The sequence below is a fragment of the Rattus rattus genome, chromosome 18, assembly GCF_011064425.1.
Source record: "Rattus rattus isolate New Zealand chromosome 18, Rrattus_CSIRO_v1, whole genome shotgun sequence".
Taxonomy (NCBI): domain Eukaryota; kingdom Metazoa; phylum Chordata; class Mammalia; order Rodentia; family Muridae; genus Rattus; species Rattus rattus.
Genome location: NC_046171.1, coordinates 45060502 through 45081428, shown reverse-complemented (window position 1 = coordinate 45081428; position 20927 = coordinate 45060502). Strand labels below are relative to the sequence as shown.

The 20927-nt window shown below is 36.9% G+C and overlaps 1 protein-coding gene across 2 annotated transcripts in view; it reads left to right on the top strand.

The window, feature by feature from the left end:
• The window catches only part of Prrg1 (proline rich and Gla domain 1), a 49927-nt gene extending 29597 nt beyond the window's left edge, over positions 1-20330 (top strand). For both annotated transcript variants that reach the window (XM_032888885.1, XM_032888884.1), the window contains 2 exons: positions 4041-4201; positions 19447-20330. In XM_032888885.1, coding sequence (XP_032744776.1) covers positions 4041-4201; positions 19447-19932 — 647 coding nt within the window. In that variant the 3' untranslated portion in view covers positions 19933-20330. The remainder of the gene's footprint in view (positions 1-4040; positions 4202-19446) is intronic.
• Positions 20331-20927: the final 597 nt, after the last annotated feature.

The following is a 20927-nucleotide window of genomic DNA, read 5'->3' as shown; positions in this document are numbered from 1 at the left end:
AGTTTTGATAGGCCTACATTTTATGTTACTTGACCATTTTTCCTTATTGCTTTTAATATTCTTTCTTTGTTTTGTGCATTTGATGTTTTGATGATTATGTGACAGGAGGAATTTCTTTCCTGGTCCAATGTATTTGGAGATCTGTAGGTTTCTTGTATCTTTATAGGCATCTCTCTTTTTTTTTTTCTGGAGCTGGGGACCGAACCCAGGTCCTTGTGCTTGCTAGGCAAGCGCTCTACCACTGAGCTAAATCCCCAGCCTATAGGCATCTCTTTCTGGAAGTTAGGGAAGTTTTCTTCTATAATTTTGCTGAAGATATTTACTTGCCCTTTACATTGGGAGTCTTCACTCTCTTCTATATATACTATCTTTAGATTTGATCTTGTCATTGTGTCCTGGATTTCTTGGATGGTTTGCTTTAGAAGCTTTTGGTGTTTTACATTATCTTTGATGGTTGTGTCAATGTTTTCTGTGGTATCTCTTTGCCTCTGATATGCTCTGTTCTCTCTCTTGTATTCTGTTGGTGATGCTTGTGTCTATGATTCCTGATCTCTTTCCTAGGTTTTCTATCTCCAGGGTTGTCTCCCTTTGTGCTTTATTGTTTCTATTTCCATTTTTAGATCCAGGATCATTTTTTTTTTAATTCCTTCACCTGCTTGGTTGTTTTTTCCTGTTATTCTTTAAGGGATTTTTGTGTTTTCCTCCTTAAGGGTTTCTACTTGTTTATCTGTGTTGCCCTGTATTTCTTTAAGGGAGTTATTTAGGTCCTTCCTAAAGTCCTCCATCATCATCATAAAATGGAATTTTATATCTAATTCTTGCTTTTCTTTGTGTTTGGATATTCAGTATTTGTTTTGGTGGGAGAACTGGGCATTGATGATGCCAAGTAGTCTTAGTTTCTGTTGCTTAGGTTCCTGTGCTTGCTTCTTGCCATCAGGTTGTCTCTGATGTTAGCTTGTCTTGCTGTCTCTGACAGTGACTTGACCCTCTTTTGATCCTGTGTGTCTGCACTCTTGTAGACCTGTTTTTTTTTCAGTCGGATCTGGGAACAGAGAGTTGTTCCTGGGTTTGTGGGTCTGAAGTCTCAAGGTGGGTTGCTTGGCACAAAAGAGTTGGTCTTACTTCTGCTCTCATGTGTGTCAGTGCTCCAGGTTACTGGCTTTCAGCTCTGGGCTCAGTCAGGAACTAGAAGGTTCTTGCCCCTGTCTGCTCCTAGGTTCTTATATCCAGAGGGCAATCAGCAGGTTCCTCTTTGGTCAGGAATGTGGGCAGAAGTAATTGTCTCCTCTGAGCTCTCAGGTTTGTCCATACTTCCGAGAGTCCAGCTCTCTCGCCCATGGGATTTGGGTACAGAGAACTGTGGGAGTGTTTCAGCTCCAGGTTCAGGCACAAACCATTGATACCAGATAAGGCAGTCCTCTCCAACATAAGTAGCTGGAGGCATGGTCCCTCCATGTGTACTCATTGATTGGTAATTCTATCTCTGTGAGCTCCGGGGGTTCTGGTTGGTTAATATTGTCGTTCTTCCTATGGGCTTGCAGTCCCCTTTAGCTTCTTCTGAACTAAGATCTCCTAACTCTTCCATTCTCAGTCTGATCGTTGGCTGCAAGAATCCGCATCTGTATTGATGAGGCTCTGGCAGAAGCTCTCAGGGGACAGCTATACTTGGCTCCTGTCAGCAAGTGCTTCTTGTTATCAGCAATAGTGTTTGGTGTTTGGGTTTTATGTTGTCAGATGGGATAGATTCGTAGGGGTGTCAGTGTCTGGATGGCCTTTCCTTCAGTCTTTCTCCATTCCTTGTCCCTGCATTTCCTTTAGACAGGAGCAATTCTGTGTTAATATTTTTGAGGTGGGTGGGTAGCCCCAAGACCCAACTAGGGGAACCATGCCTAACTTCTGGATATGGACTCTATAGGTTCTCTCTCCTCTTTTCTGGGTATTTCAGCTAATGTCATCCCCCTTGGGTCCTGGTTGCCTCTTGCTTTTCTGGCATTTGGGCCTTTTCTAGTGGCTATCACCAGTTTCCATCCCCAACTGCTGCACACCTCCATTCAATTTCCTGCCCCTACATATTTTCCCCAACTCCTCCCATACCTCATTCTTGCCCCCACTTTCATCTCCATTTTCCTCTTCCTCCTACACTCTTCCATCCCTCTAACTTCTTTATTTTGATCCACCTTCTAAGAATGACTGAAGCGTGCACTTTGGTCTTCCTTCTTGTTGAGCTTCATCTTGGCTGTGAGTTGTATTATGGGTATTCTGAGCTTTTTGCCTAATGTCCACTTATCAGTGAGTACATACCACATGTGTTCTTCTGTGACTGGGTTACTTAGGGTGATGTTTTCTAGTTCCATTCATTGGCCTGTGAATTTCATGAAGTCAATGATTTTAATAGCTGAATAGTACTCTATTATATAAATGTACCACATTTTCTGTATCCATTCCTCTGTTGAAGGGCATCTGGGTTTTTTCAGCTTCTGGCTCTTATAAGTAAGACTGCTATGAACATAGTGGAGCATGTGTCTTTGTTATATGTTGGAGCTTCTTTTGGGTATATGCCCAGGACTGGTATAGCTGGGTCCAATTTTCTGAGGAACTGCCAGACTGATTTCCAGATACTGGTTGGATCAGTTTGCAATTCCACCAGCAGTAGAGAAGTGTTCCTCTTTCTCCATATCCTCACCAGCATCTGTAGAGCCCACTTTTAAGATTTATTGTGCAAGTAAGTCTGTCTGTCTGTCTGTCTGTGCCTGTGTTTCTGCATCTGTGTCTCTATGTGCAGTTGTCCAGAGACCAAGAGGATGTTCAAGCCCCCTGGGGCTAAACTTCCAGATATTTGTGAGCCATTACATGGTTGCTGGGACTGAACTTGAGTCATCTGCAAAAGCAACAAGTGTTATTAACTATCGTTCCAACTGCTGTAATGTCCTTTATCCATGTTAGAAATCTGTAAAGTGGAAATTTTTAAATCTTTTTATATTAACAGAGATTAAATTATGATGCATGGAATTTACATACCAGGCAAGTAAGACATTTTCAGAAAAAACAAAGTATATAAAAATAAATGCATCTTTTCCCCATAAAAGGTAAACATAACCATTGTCTATTCAGTGTCTGCTTTTTTTAATTCATTTATTTATGTCATTTATTTATGGAAGGGCTGGGGATTAAACCCAGGGCTTTAGATACACTAGGCAAGTATATTACCATTGAACTATATTCCCAAACAAATATTTGTTTATCTTTCAAGATCTGGCCTCACTGTTTAGTCCAAGATGTTATTGCACTTACTGTGACTTATTTATTCCACTGGATTTCACAAGTGTATGTTGAATGTTTCGATATATTTCATGGGAAGCCTTTTTTTTTCTTTTCCTTAAGGACAATGAAGTGAGATTAAATGCCTTGAAGTACAGCTATACTATATTTAATGTGTTTATTTAGAACAAAATTATTATTACTGTTTTCTTAGAATGGGATGTAGATAAATTTGTCTTTTTTATTTCATTGATTTCAGAAAGTTCTTTGGAATATGCTCCTTATTTTGCTAGCTAGAAAGATATGTAATGAGACTTTCACTGTGTTAAGTCTTTAAGTAATGGTTCTCTAGGTTTATATTATTTAGGTCAACTGGATTTCTATTTATTTTTAGGTAGGCAGAGATACCATCTAGAGACTGGCTTTTGGTTTGGTTGCAGAATGTGTTTGGGTATCCATTTACAGTAATTAATATAAGTAGTGATATCATTGTTGCTATTTTTAAACATCTAATGGTCATCAGGAATGTGCTAAAGTCTGAATATAACATGGTTAATTATGTTACTGTTCCTGCCCATGTTGACTAAAGGGAGATATTCCCATTATGAGTATGCTATCAAATGCTTTGGTTTAAAATTCAACATTAATTCACTCCTGAATTACTTAAAGATGTTTAGAAGGTTGCCTGTGATTTCTAAGGATCATCTGGCAGTTTTCTTCTTCTTTATCAACTTCCCACATTAGATTCTTATTTTTATGCTTATTATTATATCTCTTTTTAGTTTTCCTCACGGGAGAAAAAGCAAACTCAGTCCTAAAACGCTACCCAAGAGCAAATGGGCTTTTTGAAGAAATAAGACAGGGCAACATCGAGCGTGAGTGCAGAGAAGAAGTCTGCACATATGAAGAAGCCAGAGAGGCTTTTGAAAATCATGAAAAAACCGTAAGTATACTGACAACTTAAAACATGTTCACAGAATTACCATTTGACATATTCTGAAACCTACATTCTCAAAGAACATGAATTGATTCTAAAAAGTAAAGTTAATTTACTGAAGAAGTCTCCATCTGTCTTTGAGCTCCGTATTTCCACAGTGCTCTGCTTAGCTAGCAGTTATGGAGGTAAGGCATCGAGTTCACACAAGGCCTTGATCTGGAAAGTAGGTTGTGTTTTTATCTCGCAATGCTTAATCAGAGAGAGAGAGAATAGAGGAAGGTAAGGAGTACAGTTAGTGTTTTGATGTTTTATTTCTCCTGGACTGGGGGTTTAGCTCAGTAGTGGAATGCTTCCCTTGTATGATTGAGACCCCAGGTTCCAACTATAGAATCAGAAAATATTTGTTTTAGTTCTTTATACTTTTGGTCTCTTCCACATTTCACAAGACTGCATTACTTCACTTTACTCTGACTGCAGGCTATTCAAAGATAAGAGGGTTGTGAAAGCAGAAGCAAGGATGTAAATTTTCTAGGTCTTCTCTCAGTTGTAAATTAAAACATCAGAGGTAGCTGTTCTGTAAAGATCCATGCCTGTGCGCCAAGAAAATAATACCATATGCTAAAAGTACTATATCATGTGCTATAGGGACATTCATTGTGGCACAAGAACAGTGAGAACATACACATTTTAAAGAAGGAAGGTTTGACCTTTTGTTTAGTAAAGAAGGCTCTCAAGATGAGAGAAATGTCCTCAAAGAAGTTCCTAGATTCTCATGTTCAAAACAAAACCAAAATCTGTTTAAAAATAAACAAGATTTGATCTTCATAAGCTTTATGGGCTTTAGAAGTAGTAGTTTATTGTCATATATGTACTGAATTAGGGTATAGTTCTCTTCGTTTGACTATCTAGTTTTTCAAATACTTTACCAAACCGCCCCTTTTCACAGTCACTTAGCTATCCTTCATTAGATACATATTTTCCATATGTACTTCATCTATTTCTAGATTTTTCTGGTCTAGTTTATGCTTCTGCTTTCAGAAGATTTGTTTTATGTTGTAATATAAATTAGAAGTAGTTCTATATTGTTATGGTATATTCTACAGTAGTTTGTGAACTTTCTTACCTACCAAAGAGACAATGGGCTGCCTTTGTCATGTGAATTTTAGTATTAAATTGTCTAGCATAAAAAAAGTATTTTATCAGTATTTTTATTGGGATTTTTTTTCAGTTTGCACTCCTTCCCAAATAATCTGCTCTTGCCATGGTAAGTAGTAACTTCAACCATGTACTTGTTGCCTCTTTACATCAAAACCATTTATTATGGTTTGATACTAAGTGACCCTACAGGCTCATGTGTTGAAAGTTTAGTATCCACCTACTGGGAACTTTAGAAGGTAGGGCCTCAGGAAACAAAGTAGGTCACTGGGAGTGTATCTTTGAAAGTTATCTTCCTCTGCCTTCTCCTGTCTGCCTCTGCTGTCTGACCTCCATGAGGTGAGTAGATGGCCACATTTTCCTGTACATGGTATTCTGCTTTGCCTCAGATTCAGATCAATATATCCTACCAGCCATAATTTGATACCTCTTAATCCATAAGCAAATTACAATCTCCTTTCTTTAAACTGTTTCTTTCAGGTATTTTCCTCAGCAAGAAAATGTATAATTAATACATTACTACTATCACCTTAAGTCCATTTTTATCCTTACCACATAATTAAAAATTTTACATTTATTTATTCATTAGTTCTTTGAGAATTTTGTACAATGTTGTCATATTCCCTCTCTTCCCAAACTTTTCCAAAATCCACCTCCACTTCTCTGAGCACTCAAGTTTTTTTTTCCCTCTTTATTTTTGTCTTTTACATTTTAATAAAATAGGCGTAAAAAAAAACATTTTCTGAATATGATTCTGAAACCTCATAGAATAAGATAGATCTGATTTGGTGTCTCTACTCTGCCACCTACTAACTGTAGTATTTTCAATTAAATAAACATTTCAACTCTATAGATGTTAATTTTACAAATATTTTAGGTGTGAGATTTTGTGCTTCGTAGTGCTTATAACAGACAAAACCTACAATAAATATATTTCATTCAAGTTTCAGCTGCTGAATTATAGCTATTTTATTTAGGACTCATATTTCTGCCTGATAACGTTCCCTCTTTTTTCTTTCTGTGTGTGTGTGTGTGTGTGTGTGTGTGTGTGTGTGTGTGCGCGCGCGCGCGCGCGTGTGTGTGTGTGTGTGTCTGTCTGTCTGTCTGTCTGTGTCTGTGTCTGTCTTTGTAGAGATAAGAAGATAAATTTGGAGGAGTGAGTTCTCATCTTTATTTACTTTGTTTTTTTCTGTCACTATAGTGCCACCCTCCTCTTCCATCTTCTATATTACAGTAGAAATGCTACAATTACAGATTTATGCCATCACATATACCTTTTTATGTGGGTTGAATCTATAGTCAAGCTTAGCTTATAGGCTCTGCTAATGCTTTTACGCATTGAGCCATCTCTCCAGCCTCTACTTGGGTTTTCAGGGGTAAAGAATCTCTATGTGCTGGAATTTTTAATCTTGAACTAATGTGAAGAATATTCTAGATATTGTTTCAGAACATTTTTTCCACAGATAATGTAAGGTTTACTTTTCTTGACTCTAGGATAATTGAACTCAAATTTAAAGGATCTAGAAATAGTTTATATGCTTATCAGATTTGTACAATCCTATCTGATGCTTAGTTCTATATTATTTTCTTGTCTCTCTGTGGAGCTGAGGATTGAATAAAGGGTAGGCAAGTGCTCTATACTGAGCTACTACACATTCCCAGCCTGGAAAAGAAACCAGCATTCTTTGAAGAAATGGTTGATTATAGGCCTGTCACGTATTGTAGTATTAGGAAGTAAGGACATGCCAAAGAGAAAAAAAAATCAAACTAAAGCAAAGGATAGAAACATGATAAATGGACTTGACAGTTAGCTTTAAGGAATCCCAGTGGCTGAAGCTGAGTACTTAGAGCAAGATGATAAATAATATAGTATTGGATTATAGCCCAAAGCATAAAATAGACTCTCAAAATCTGTTTCAGTGACATGCCTCCTCCAGCAAGGCTACACCACCTCCCAAAACATGTGCCATAAAATTGGGGAACAAGTGGTCAAATACTTGAGCCTGTGGGAGACATTCCTCATTCAAACCACTACAATGACCAGTAACAACTTATTTTATCATCATCATCATCATCATCATCATCATCATCATCATCATCATCATCATTTTTACTTTTATTTCTTTACAATGCTTTTTTAATACCACATTGATATTTTCCATCTTTAAACCAGTAGTGTGAATGCTAATAATAACACTTATGGTGGTTTTTGGTTTTTTGTTTGATTGTTTTTTATTGGAATTGAAGAAACTTGTGGCTGTTGATTCCTCCTCAAAAAGTCCACTCCTCAAAAAGCAACATACGACATTAGATGACACACTCAAAACAAGGTAGGAAGTCTGGAAGAAAAAAAAACTAATAAAGCTAACACAAAAAATATAGAAGTTGAGATTCCCTGCTATATGAGAAGTGACAACCAGAAGTATACCTTAGACACTTAGACAACTAAGAGATATGATGGTGCAATCGTTTTTGAGAAAGTTGTCTTTAAATTATGTAAATTAATGAGGTTTCATTCAAAATCTAGAGTACTGTGTAAAGGAACAGAAAAATGATAAGCACTTTGCTCTACCTAGTGAACTCCCTTAAAGCTACAGAAATTACTGTATTTTACTCTGAAAAATAGATTGTATCATAGAGATCCAAGTTGGACATAGTGGCGCATACCTTTAATCTCAGCACTTGGTGGCAAAGGCAGGCAGATCTCTATGAATTTGAGGTCACACTGGTCTATATACTGAGTCTGAGAACAGACAGGGCTATACAGTGAGACCCTGTTTCAAAAAAAAAACAACAAGAAAGAATTTGTACTGATAAGTAGAATGAGATTAACAAATAAAAGTTACAGTTTCCCCCCAAAACATAGATTTTTAGTAGTATGTTCCTAGCATGTGACAACAAATTACCAATATCAGGAATAAGAGAGAAGGCATTACTACAGAGAGAAAATAATACTCTCTAATCTACTTATGATCTAGGCTACTAATTAGATATATTTTCATTCATAAATGGGCTCAGTTTTTTCTATTTTTAATATCAAAATCTTGGAGTTTTATTTTGTCTATATTTCATTGAATGCTGCACCTTTAAAAGGCAATTTTCTTGCTTTTGCTTGATTTAGGTGTGTATTGCTTTGCTAAGTTTTGGTACTTAGAACACAATTTTTGTTTTCTATTTTAACATATCATTTTTCCCTTTCTAGTGTTATATAATTTGAATCTTTTTGGGTTTATTCATTCAACCATTTGGAAGCTCAGTTATTACTCAAAAGACGACTTTTGGTAAACATTCCATTTTTACTTGAGAATATGCTTTTATAAAATATAGGCTAAAGTTTTTCCTACTTAAATATTATTACTTTCTTTTCATATTCTATCTCTCTATAATCATACAAGCAATTGACACACACCCCTATGGTTTTTATAGCATCTATCATATATTCAAGAGATTACATGCAGTTTCACAAATATTTAAAATTACAATGGAATTGTGACTCAATACATGAAAATATATACACAGAAAATCACACACGTATATGAAAGGATACCATTATCAGATTACAATTTTATATGAAGAAATTGTACTTTTTGTACTGACTAATGATTCTCACTAACCTGAAAATGAAAAGATACCATAATGAACATATAATTAATACTGAAGGAAAAACAGCCAAAAAAAAAGAAACAGAAGAGAACTTTCAAAAATATCAATTTCATGTTCTTATAATTGTTAAGAAGACAATAGAGTTAATATGAAAATTGCCCATGATAATTAACAATAAAGGAGAAGAAAGAGTACTTAGATGATACAAATATTGTAAAATTAAAATTAATGATGGCAAAACTGTCAAGTCTCATAGAAAGCTGAGGGAACTCAGGGCTTGCCTGCCTCCACCTGCCCCAGATTCTTGACCTCACTTTTAGAAATGTCACTGGATGTTAAAGTTACAGAGAAAAACTGCCTTTCAAATAAAGCTTTGTATTAAGTTAATGGCATTCCATAATGTGCTACATTTAACAAAATTATTATATTTAGATAGTATTCAATGACTTTTTAAAAAAGAAGAAAAAATCAGGAAAGATTTCTGATATAGCACAGTTAGTAGTGAACTTGTCTAGCATGAAGACAGCCCTAATGTAGTCCCCAGCATCTCATAAACAAGGTACAATGTTATAGGTCTGTAATCCTAGCAGTTATGAAGTAAAGGCAGTAGAGTCAGGAGTTCTTTGTGGCTACTTGGCAGTTTTAAGTCTAGCATTGGTTATATAATACCTTATCTCAAGAAAGTGGGAGGGACTGGAGAGGTGGCTGAGGGAGATATGTAGATGGATGGGGCCGGTGTATAAGAGCACTTATTAACATTGTGGGGTTGTCTCCCTAGCATTCACATAGTGGCGAACTCCAGTTCCATACCATCTGAAAAACACCCTTTGCACTGGGACCAGACATGTACACAGTGCACATTCATACATATTATGTAAATACTCATATACAGTGTATAAATCTAAATTTAAGAAAAGTTTTGAAGTTGGTTTGGGACTAGAGTTATAGATCAGTGGTTAACAGTGCTTGCTGCTTTTGGCAAGTACCTAGATTGATTCCCAGCACTCAACAGAGTGGCTCACATCCCATCCATTAACTCTTGTTCCAGGAGATTGAATGGCCTCTGTGAGTATTGTATGCATGTGATACACAGACATGCATATAGGCAAAATATACATATACATGACAATAAATAAAATACAAAGTAGGGAAGTATCCAGATGATTTACTAAAACACCATTTTACTGTATTTATAAATAACTTTTTAAAATTAACACTTTTGTGGCATTGACTCGATTAAGCCAGGGTATGTGTGCTATGGCCTGCTGCTTCCCTGATGGAAGTCAGATAACAGTTTCTTCATGTGTGTCCTGCTGGTTGAACTTGGACTGTCTGTCTGAGTTGATGTCTGTCACCCTCATTGCCTGAATCATCTCTCTAGCTCCAATAACTTTTATAATACTGCACAGAAAGTAGAATTCACACCCTGACCTCTGACCCTTCCCCTCTGACCCTTCTACCTCAACATGGACAGTTGGCCCCTTTTGTGGAACCCCACCATCATCATTACTTCCTTCCGGTGTTCCCTCCCCCTCTTGTGCCTCTCCCTTTTGCCTCTTGTGCAGCCATTACTTTTCCCGCGATACCTCAGACTTGTCCCAGATAAACCAGAGCCCTATTCTCAGGTTATCCCAACACCCGAAATGGGATTGCCACGCAGGGCACAGCAGCACCAAAGCCGCCGCTGCCCTCTCCGCACTTCCAGTGTGAGCTTCACCTACCCACCCCTGTTCTTGCCAGCCACCCTGACTGTTGCTGTATCCTCTCAAGTGCGACAGAACTACCATCCTGACTGCGAGGCTGCTGTCAACAACCACATTCAGTTCCAGTTCTATGTCTCCTACATCTACCTCTCTCCATGGCTGCCTTCTGTAACCGCAAAGGTTTAAACCAAAAGCACTTCACCTGCTTCTTCATGAGTAAATCTCATGAATGGTCGGCACTTACTGAGATGTTCCTGACCTTTCAGAAGGAGCGAGGAGGCCACATCTCCTTCCATGACATTGAAAAGCCAGACAATGACAAATGGGTTGATGGTGTGCCTTCCACCTGGAGATGACTGTCAATGAAAGCGTCCAGGACTTGTACCTGCTGGCTTTTAGCAAAGGAGATGCTCATCTTTGCAGCTTCCTGAAGGACCAGTGTCTGCAGCCCCATTTGAAGGAAATCGAGGAGATGTTTGTCTTTCTGTCCAACCTGTGCCAGGTAGAGCCTGGGAAAGATGATGTTATTGAGTATCTTTTCAGTAAGTTTCTCCTGGATGACAGCAGCTCAAAGAATTGACTGGTGATTGTTGCTGGGTCACCAGACTGAGATCCCATATTGCCCTTAGAGCAAGTTCAATAGTTTTTTCAGTTTCAACTGTTTTCTATAAAGTTCTTTTGTTCTCAGCAAAATTAAAAGTGTTCGCTCGATTTATTTATGCATAATCTTTACCTTTAATGAAAGAGGTCAGATTCCCTTAGTATCTAAGAGTTTTCAAATTTTCACGGCTTGGATCTTTAAAGGATTGAGAGGGAGGGAGGGAGGCATTCTGTGGCCCCTATGATACCAGGTTAACCTTCTTATAAACCTTGTGAGCATGGGATAGGGTGGGGTAGGATGTGATTGGGTAGTTGACCTGGGGCCTTGTTGTCTGAGCTTAGTACATGTATAACTGAGAGATTGTCTCTAGGCTTAAAATAGAGGAAATGAAATGGAGCAAATATTTTAGGAAAAGAACCTTAGGCTTCAGATATTCACCTATCATGTGAGGCCCTTGTTTCCATCTCTGGTACCCTCCAAAACTAAAATAATTTTCAACTTTCCTTAAATACTTTTAGTTTAATAAAATTAATGTTTATCAATTCTAGGTAGCAAGAAAGAATCCATGGAATCGTATGTGGCCAAAATACAAATCTGACCAGGTCACACTGAACCATGGTAATACTGGGTGTGAGACTTAGCCTGGCTTCTCCATAAATATAGGATAAATCTATTGTGGTCACTAATAGGGCATCATACATATTGCCGTCAAAATGCTTCTATTACTGTTTCTTATAAAATACAATATTTATATCACTAAAATGATTCCACTGACCCCTAACCCCAGACACATAAAAGTCCTCCTCAGAAGGGCTAAAAAATCATGAGGTCAGGAGTAAAGGTCATATTTAAGCCATTAAATATAATAGCATAAATTCCAAATAAATGTTAAGTCAGTGAAATGACTGCTTTAAATAATGTAGCAGATGGGGAGAATTAAAGTAGAGATCAGTTACAGTTATATACTTTATAACAGGATTTATTAAAATATGGGAAGAAAGGCTGGATTTTGCTACAGTGACCATGTACAGGCTGATCAGCTTTGGTAAATCAGTCTGAGAAGCCAGAAACCTATAAAGAAGGATCAGTTAAACTTCTATAACTACCCCGCACTTATAAGTAGGAAGGAGGCTGGGGTAAAGAATCTGGTGTCTATATTATGGACTGACCCTGGACTCTGACCTCATAGGTAACAATGAATAGCCTAGTAAGAGCACCAGTGGAAGGGGAAGCCCTGGGTCCTGCTAAGACTGAACCCCAGTGAACGCAGCGTGATTGTTGGGGGGGCGGCAATGGGGGAGGATGGGAGGGGAACACCAATAGAAAGGGGAGGGGGGATTAGGGCACGTTTGTTGCGAAACTGGGAAAGGGAATAACATTGAAATGTAAATAAGAAATACTCAAGTTAATAATAATAATAATAATAAAAAAGAATCTGGTGTCTAATGTGCATGCATATGCCATCATTGCAGTAAGACAGCATTTTAAGAAAGTAAAGTTTGTACAGACATGTTAGCTTCCTCTTTTGTTTTTTTTTTTTACTTAAAATTATCTTATTCTAGAATTTGCACTGGTATTCATTCTCAGTGTGTCTGCCTGGTTTAGACGTTAGTATAATCTTTGGGTGTGTAGAGAAGAATTGATATTTTATTTGTTTCTATGCTGGAACAGCAGTTATTCTGTATGTCTCCTCTAAATGTGCAGGTACCCTGTCTGTACTTGCCATATTCTGTTTTCTTTCTGGTGAGTTTATCTAGGTACATGACATAAGTACTATCTATAGTTTCTCTCAAATATCCATTTTAAAGCACTACATTTCATCTCAACTCCTAAAAGGCCAGGAGAATGGCCTCCACGGTCTAATATATTTGAATGCTTGGTTCCCAGTTAGTAGAACCGTTTGGGAAGAATTAGGAGGTATGGCTTTGTTAGTGGAAGTGTGTCACTGGATGTATGCTTTGAAGTTTCAAGAGCACATACCATTCTCAGTTAGCTACCCCCAACACACACACACACACACACACACACACACACACACACACACACACACACACACACACACCTGCCTCATGCTGTGTATCAGGAATTACCTCTAAACTCCTATACCAGAGCCATGCTTGCTTACCTGCTACCATGTTCTCTACTATTATGGTTATGGACTCACCCTCGGAAACTATCAGCCCCCAATAAACTTTCTTCCATAAGTTGCCTTGGTTATCGTATCTTAGCATAACAATAGAGAAGTGACAAAGACAATAAATGGCGATTCTTTTAAAAGTACTTGATTAAATTTATTCTTTGACAATTTTAGGCACATATAAAGTAACACTCTTATTACCATCACCCTCATTCTCTTATGTCCTTGTCATTGTCACTTTCTTATATCCCTCCCATTCCTTTTACCTCTTCCCTCCCTGCAAATCCTTTTCTCATATTCTTGGCCCTTTTATCACATTAGTATACAAAGTGTTAAATATCATTATGACAGTTTTGAACAAAGTATTTTTTAATTGGTTTGCTTCTCCCCTCCCTACTACCCCCCACCTACTTCCCTTGGCCCTCAACTCAGTCTCTTCTTCATGCCCCATGCATCCTTTGGCCAACCTCTTTCATCATTACTTACTATTTCTCTCTCTCTCTCTCTCTCTCTCTCTCACTCTCTCTCTCTCTCTCTCTCTCTCTCTCTCTGTATGTGCTCTGTCTGTGTGTGTGTGTGTGTGTGTGTGTGTGTGTGTGTGTGTGTTTGTTTGTGTACCATATTTTCACTACCTATTCACCTGTTAATAGATAATTTGGTTAGCTCAAAAAATCTTGTTATCAGTTTTTACTTTATGTGTATGGGTATTTTGGTTGCATATATCTTTGCACCATGTACAGGTACCACAGGTACCAAAGAAAGCAAGAAGAAAGTGTGGGATACTCTGAAATTGGAATTATGGGTGTTTGTAAGCTGCTGTAATGTTAGGTACAGGTGATTAAACTTGAGTCCATTAAAAGAGCAGTTAGGGCTCTTAACCATTGAGTCATCCCTCCAGTCATATTAAGTTTCCATAAAGTATTCTTTCTCCTTTGCCACTCCCAGTCTAACTTGTTCCCCTTACAATCTTTAGCTGATTGAGAACCTCTGTCTAGACTTTTCAATTCTGTGACCAAATACTGAACAAAACAATTTCAAGGAAAAAGAATTTGGTTTTGCTTTCATTGTTAGCTGGCTTCACCACTCTGAGCCTGGGGTGAGGCAGAATGTCACAGTGGAAGGGCATGGTAGCTATCTGCTTACATTATGGCTGCATAGAGAGCAGAGAGAAAGGAACCCAAGAACAAGCTAAATCTTTCCAGGACGTACCACTAGTACCATATTTTCCACAACTGGGCTTGACCATCTAACTTTTATCAATTCCCAATAATATCGCTATATTTTGAATCAGTCACAAAGGATTAGGACAGAACCCTCAGGATCCAACTACTTCCTAGAAGCTATCAACCAGGTCTCTACTATATGAACCAGAACATAATTTTCACATTTTCCTATTTATGTTCTGTCTCCCCCATGTCTGGAAATGTCAATACACTGCTTTCTCCTACACATGAGGAGAAACAATCATTTTTGTCTATTGTAAAACTCAGTTTGATGTGGATGCTTCTTGTTTCTGTGTTTTAGAGGAACATTTTGCTATTGTGGTCTTTTATCCATAGATTGCTGAGTGAAAGTCTCACTTTAACTACTTGTCTTCAATAATCTTACATAATTTCTTTAAGTTTCTGCCTCTGTTTTCCTCTTATGTAAGATAACAAAAGAATTAATCATGTTTCATTATGAAGATTATATATGTAAGTCATTTAGTACATAACATTATACATCAATCACTATAACAGCCAGTGTTATTTTACATCTAATTCTAGATTTCTTTCTGGCTTTGGGGAACGGAGTATACATTGCATGTTTTGCCACTGGAGGTCTCCCTTTTATTACAGCTAATAAGATTACTGTACATTTAAAAGGAAAAATTCTTAGCTGTTGCTTTGTTAAGAATGCAGATGGCATCCTTGTGCTTCTTAAATAGAAGAGCAAAAAGTTATAGTGTTAATCTTGGTCTCCTGGGTATTTGGACTTAAAACAGACAAGAGTAGATGGTCAAGGTTGGGAAGTAAATGAGCAAAGGGGACCACATTAAAGCTACTAATATCAGCCAGGCAGTGTTACCCCACACCTTTATTCCCAGAGCACAGGAGGCAGGGGCAGGGCAATGTCTGAGTTATAGGACAGCCTAGTCTACAGAGTGAGTTCCAGGATAGCCAGGGTTATACAGAGAAACCCTGTCTCAAAAGACAAGAGGAAAAAAGTTTACTAACATCATCATAAGTAAAGTGGATAGTTTGCTATGAGCTTTGGCATAAAAGTTTTCAAGCTATTCTGTAGAATGAGTAACCAAAGAGCTTTGGAAATATCACCTAGGTCTCTATCAGACTAAATGTCTTCCTCTGGGCTAAGGCATTTTTTGGCAGGCATTGAAAACTGGTGCATCATATAATTCAGAGAGTGCTCTGTGGCCTAGCATTAGGCATCTGGCCTCACAGCTTGTTTGTAATGCAAATTCTAAAGCCCCATCTTCCTGAATTAGAATTTACATCCTAAATTACTTTGTAATGAGTATGTACCTTGTGTTTTTGAGGTATTCTTTATCATTCTGAATGTCACCATAGATACACCTTAAGATAGCTTAGGATGCTGAAAAATAACAGTGTTCAAATGATTTATGCACTCATGGCCTCATGCACACACTGGACCAATCACTGAAAATATGCTATAATTCAATAACAACTGAAGTAGCAAATGTCCTAGAAAACTAGAAAAAATGTGCTTTACAAAAAAAAATCAATGGATTTTTATACATACATATATAAACACCAAATATGCACATTTCTACTCATTCTGTTTTATAAACATTTTGGCAACTTGTTTGTTTTATCATGAGCATGAGCTGGAAAAATATATATAGCCTAGAAGCCAAATCCACCCTATCTTTTCTTGTAAATAAATTTCAAATCCAGCCAATCTGTTCTTGTAAATAAATTTCAAAAGAACAGATGTATGGATATTTGTTAACATACCACTGTGTTTCTATAGCAAAGGTAAAGTCAATAGGTAAAACAGAGGCATTATATCCTACAAAGTCTAAAGCATTAACTAAATTAATAGAAAATGTTTGCTGATATAAACTTAAGATTTATTTTTTATATATAGTAAATGAGTATTGGCCTACATGTATATCTGTTCACTTCATGCATGACAATGTTCTCAAAGGCCAGAAGAGGGTGCCAGGTGCTCTGGAACTACAATTACAAACAGTCATGTGTACTTTATGATACTATTTTATAGTAACATGTAATAGCATATATATTTATCTGGTACTCCTAATAATTAGGTGCTTCATAGCCATTCGATATTCCTCAGTTGAGAATTCCTTGTTTAGCTCTGTACCCCATTTTTAATGGTGTTATTCTCCAGAGTATAACTTCCTTAGTTATTTGTATATTTTGGATATTAACCCTCTATTGGATAGAGGATTGGTAAAGATCCTTTCCCAATCTGTTGGTTGCCATTCTGCCCTATTGACAGTGTCCTTTGCCTTACAGAAGCTTTGACGTTCTTATCATACAGATCTTTCACTTGCTTGGTTAAAGTCACAGCGAGGTATTTTATATTATTTGGACTATTATGTAGGGTGTCGTTTCCCTAATTTCTTTCTAGGCTTGTTTCTCTTTTGTGTAGAGGAAGGCTACTGATTTATTTGAGTTAATTTTATACCCAGCCACTTTGTTGAAGGTGTGTATCAGCTTTAGTAGTTCTCAGTGCTCATGTTTCAGGTTCTTCCCTACTTTTCTTCTATTAGTTTGAGTGTATCTGGTTTTTGATGTGGAGGTCCTTGATCCACTTGGACTTAAGCTTTGTACAGGGTGATAAGCATGGATCGATCTGCATTCTTCTACATGCTGACCTCCAGTTGAACCAGCACCATTTGCTGAAAAAGCTATCTTTTTTCCATTGGATGGATTTGTCTCCTTTGTCATAAATCAAGTTACCATAGGTGTGTGGGTTCATTTCTAGGTCTTCAATTCTGTTCCATTGGTCTATCTCTCTGTCTCTGTACCAATACCATGCAGTTTTTATCACTATTGCTCTGTAATACTGCTTGAGTTCAGGGATAGTGATTCCCCCTGAAGTCCTTTTATTGTTGAGGATAATTTTAGCTATCCTGGGTTTTTTGTTATTCCAGATGAATTTGCAAATTGTTCTGTCTAACTCTTTGAAGAATTGGATTGGTATTTTGATGGGGATTGCATTGAATCTGTAGGTCGCTTTTGGTAAAAATGGCTCTTGTTTTGTACTAGGTACATTCCTCAATCCTATTTGCTTCTTTGGTAACATAAAGTAAGAAACTTGTAGCACCATACTGTAAGTCATTATGTTTTGTCTCAGTGCAGATCCAGACACAACAGAGGCAGGGAAAATGGCTGAAGGCTGTGAAACCAAAAGCCAATAAAACAAAACAAAACAACAACAAAAACACCAAAACTCTTCCTTCTTTTAAATTCATTTTCTTCGAACTTCTCAATGATAACACAAAAGTGACTAACACAAAAAAGGAAGAAATTAATGACATGGGAGGGAGTGAATGACACTAAAGGTGCCCTGAATTAAAATATAGATTAATTTAGTCATTTGAAAGCAAGACTTAAAATTCATTATAATCATTACAATTGAGAGTTCATACACAAGAAACTTAACTAGATGTGCTGTATTGCTATCTGATTTACTGTTTAAACAATTTCTCTTGTCCCACTTTAAAGGTAAAGAAATTAAGGCTCAAGAAGAAATGTGACACCTTATAATTACATGAAGTTTCCTTTGCATCTTATACTTCCCAACAAACATTAAAAAGTTTTAAATTCCCGATATTTTTTTCATTTAGAACATGCAAGTCTATGTTCCAGAGTACAGTGACAGAATTTCTACACCACACTAATGTTTCTTGTGGGAATACTGTCTTTTATTCATAGGTAACATCTGTATATAAAACATTGCAGTTGATAAAAGGGTTGAGGAGGGAATGTATGTTGCATCCCCCAAACAAAACTATTAGGAATCAAAGTGTATATCTGCTGAATGTTTGGTACTAAAAACATTTAATAGCCTTAACCAGCAGATGGTATTAATTATTATGCAGTCTACATATTTAGAGTCCCAGATTTGGATATGAAGAGTGACAGTTCAGGACCACATATCCATATGTGCTTACATTTATGTGCATATCCATATTGCAAGTACTCTAAACCATTCCTAGCACTTTGGCTTATATTTGTAAAGGTAAATGGTATTATCTTTAAAAGAGGAAAACTCAGTTCTTAATTTTTATTTTGTATATGCATATGTGTGTACATGTTTCTTTGTGTACACATAAGATAGGAATTCAACTCAGGTTCTCATGTTTGCATAGCAAGCACTTTATGTACTGTAACATCCCATACTTCTTTAATTTTCACTCTCTTCCTGAGTGTAAAACTCTTTCGTACTCTTAAAAAGTCACAGCTAAAAGTGTAAATAACTCTAAATCTTAAAGAACTTTGAGTTATGACTGTTTTAGGCAGCATCCAGAATGAACATGATGATCTATATAGGTAATCCCTGACTAATAACGGTTTCACTTACTTTTTTTCAACTTTACAGGGGTATAGAAATGATATACATTTAGTAGATACTGTATTATAGCTTTTGGATTTTGAGCTTTTCCTTATCTCTAGCACTGTTCAATAAATCACTCTTTGTGGATACTCGTAAGCACCAACAAATGAACTTTGCTATCTCTCAGTCAGCCATGGAACCACAAGATACTTAAAACTTCAGTGTACTGAGCCATAAGCTAGGATAGTTGATAGTTAGGTTCATGAAATATAGTAAATTAATGATGCTTTAACTGATAACCATTTTCTCTGGGAATAACCCCATTCTAATGATGAGCTTCTCTATTTGTTATTTACTGGTATGGGAAATGGTGCTCTGTCAATTGACCTAATACATCAGATTCTGGTTTTTTTTTTTCAATATCTAAACATAATTATTTGTTCATACTTGACCATGATTTAACCATATTGAATTTTTACCTATTTATTTTGTTTTGTTTTTATAGAAGGAGTTTTGGAGCACCTACACAAAAGCACAACAAGGAGAAACCAACAGAGGAAGTGACTGGTTTCAATTTTATCTTACTTTTCCACTAATCTTTGGCCTCTTCATTATTCTCCTTGTCATTTTCTTAATCTGGAGATGCTTTCTAAGAAACAAAACTCGGAGACAGACAGTGACTGAAAGCCACATTCCTTTCCCTCAACATCTTAACATCATTACTCCACCTCCTCCACCAGATGAAGTCTTTGATAGCAGTGGATTGTCTCCAGGGTTTTTGGAATATGTTGTTGGGCGCTCAGATTCAGTTTCCACTCGCCTTTCCAACTGTGATCCCCCACCGACATACGAGGAAGCCACTGGCCAGGTGAATCTGAGAAGGAGTGAAACAGAACCTCATTTAGACCCACCACCAGAATATGAGGATATAGTCAACTCCAGTTCAGCCAGTGCCATCGCTATGGTGCCTGTGGTCACCACCATCAAATGAAGCTGTAAATCATTTTTTTTTACTTTAATCATTTCTAAAATACTAATGGAAAAACTTTCTAGCACTTTAATACTACAGAAATGTGCATTGACTTATTTTATTAGACTCTTAGAGCATACCACTTCACATTTACTGGTTTGATTTATCTTTGGTTTTGTTTCTTATTATAAAATCATTAACTGTGTTTGTTTTTTTACAAGAGGAAACATGAATGAAAGACATATCAGTGGCAGTCTTTATGTGCCATAAGGAATACACATGTATGCATATAGCCACATATATACCATCTAATTTATGTACAACTAACTTCTACTACACCACCAATAAAAACAGCATTACTCACAAAAATTAAAAAGTCAGGGGGCACAAACAGTGTATGTGATAGACAGCAACATGCATGTTTTTTTTTTTTTTTCATTTTTTTTTTTTTCGGGGCTGGGGACCTAACCCAGGACTTTGCGCTTCCTAGGTAAGCACTCTACCACTGAGCCAAATCCCCAACCCCGCATGTTTCCTAATTAAAGACATTGGTTAACCTCCTATTTCTTCTTTCATGAAAGGAAAAATATGCATGGATTCATCCTCAATTTTAGAAACATCTCACAGAGAAAGACAGAGACAGAGCATGTAGCATTTACTATATGTACTTGATTGTAGTATATAACAAGGAAATCATTGATCATTAGTGGCATTTAGCTCATTTTGTACTAGGGTTTGTCTTCTTCGCTGATAACCTAACATTGTCCCATTAAAATTTCTTAACATCTTTGAATGTTTTATGCCACTCATATTAATATTTTGCTTGCAAGTATTTCTAGGTAATTAAATAATATTTATGTTAATGACAAGGAGTAGGTATTGACTACTCCATTGCTCATTGTGTGGTTAGCAATAATGTTCTTATACTAATTTTTATTCTCATTGCTACTACAGACTCTCCATTTAGACTCAAGAATTTAGCCAAAATCAATTTTGAATCATTTTATTAATGTTTT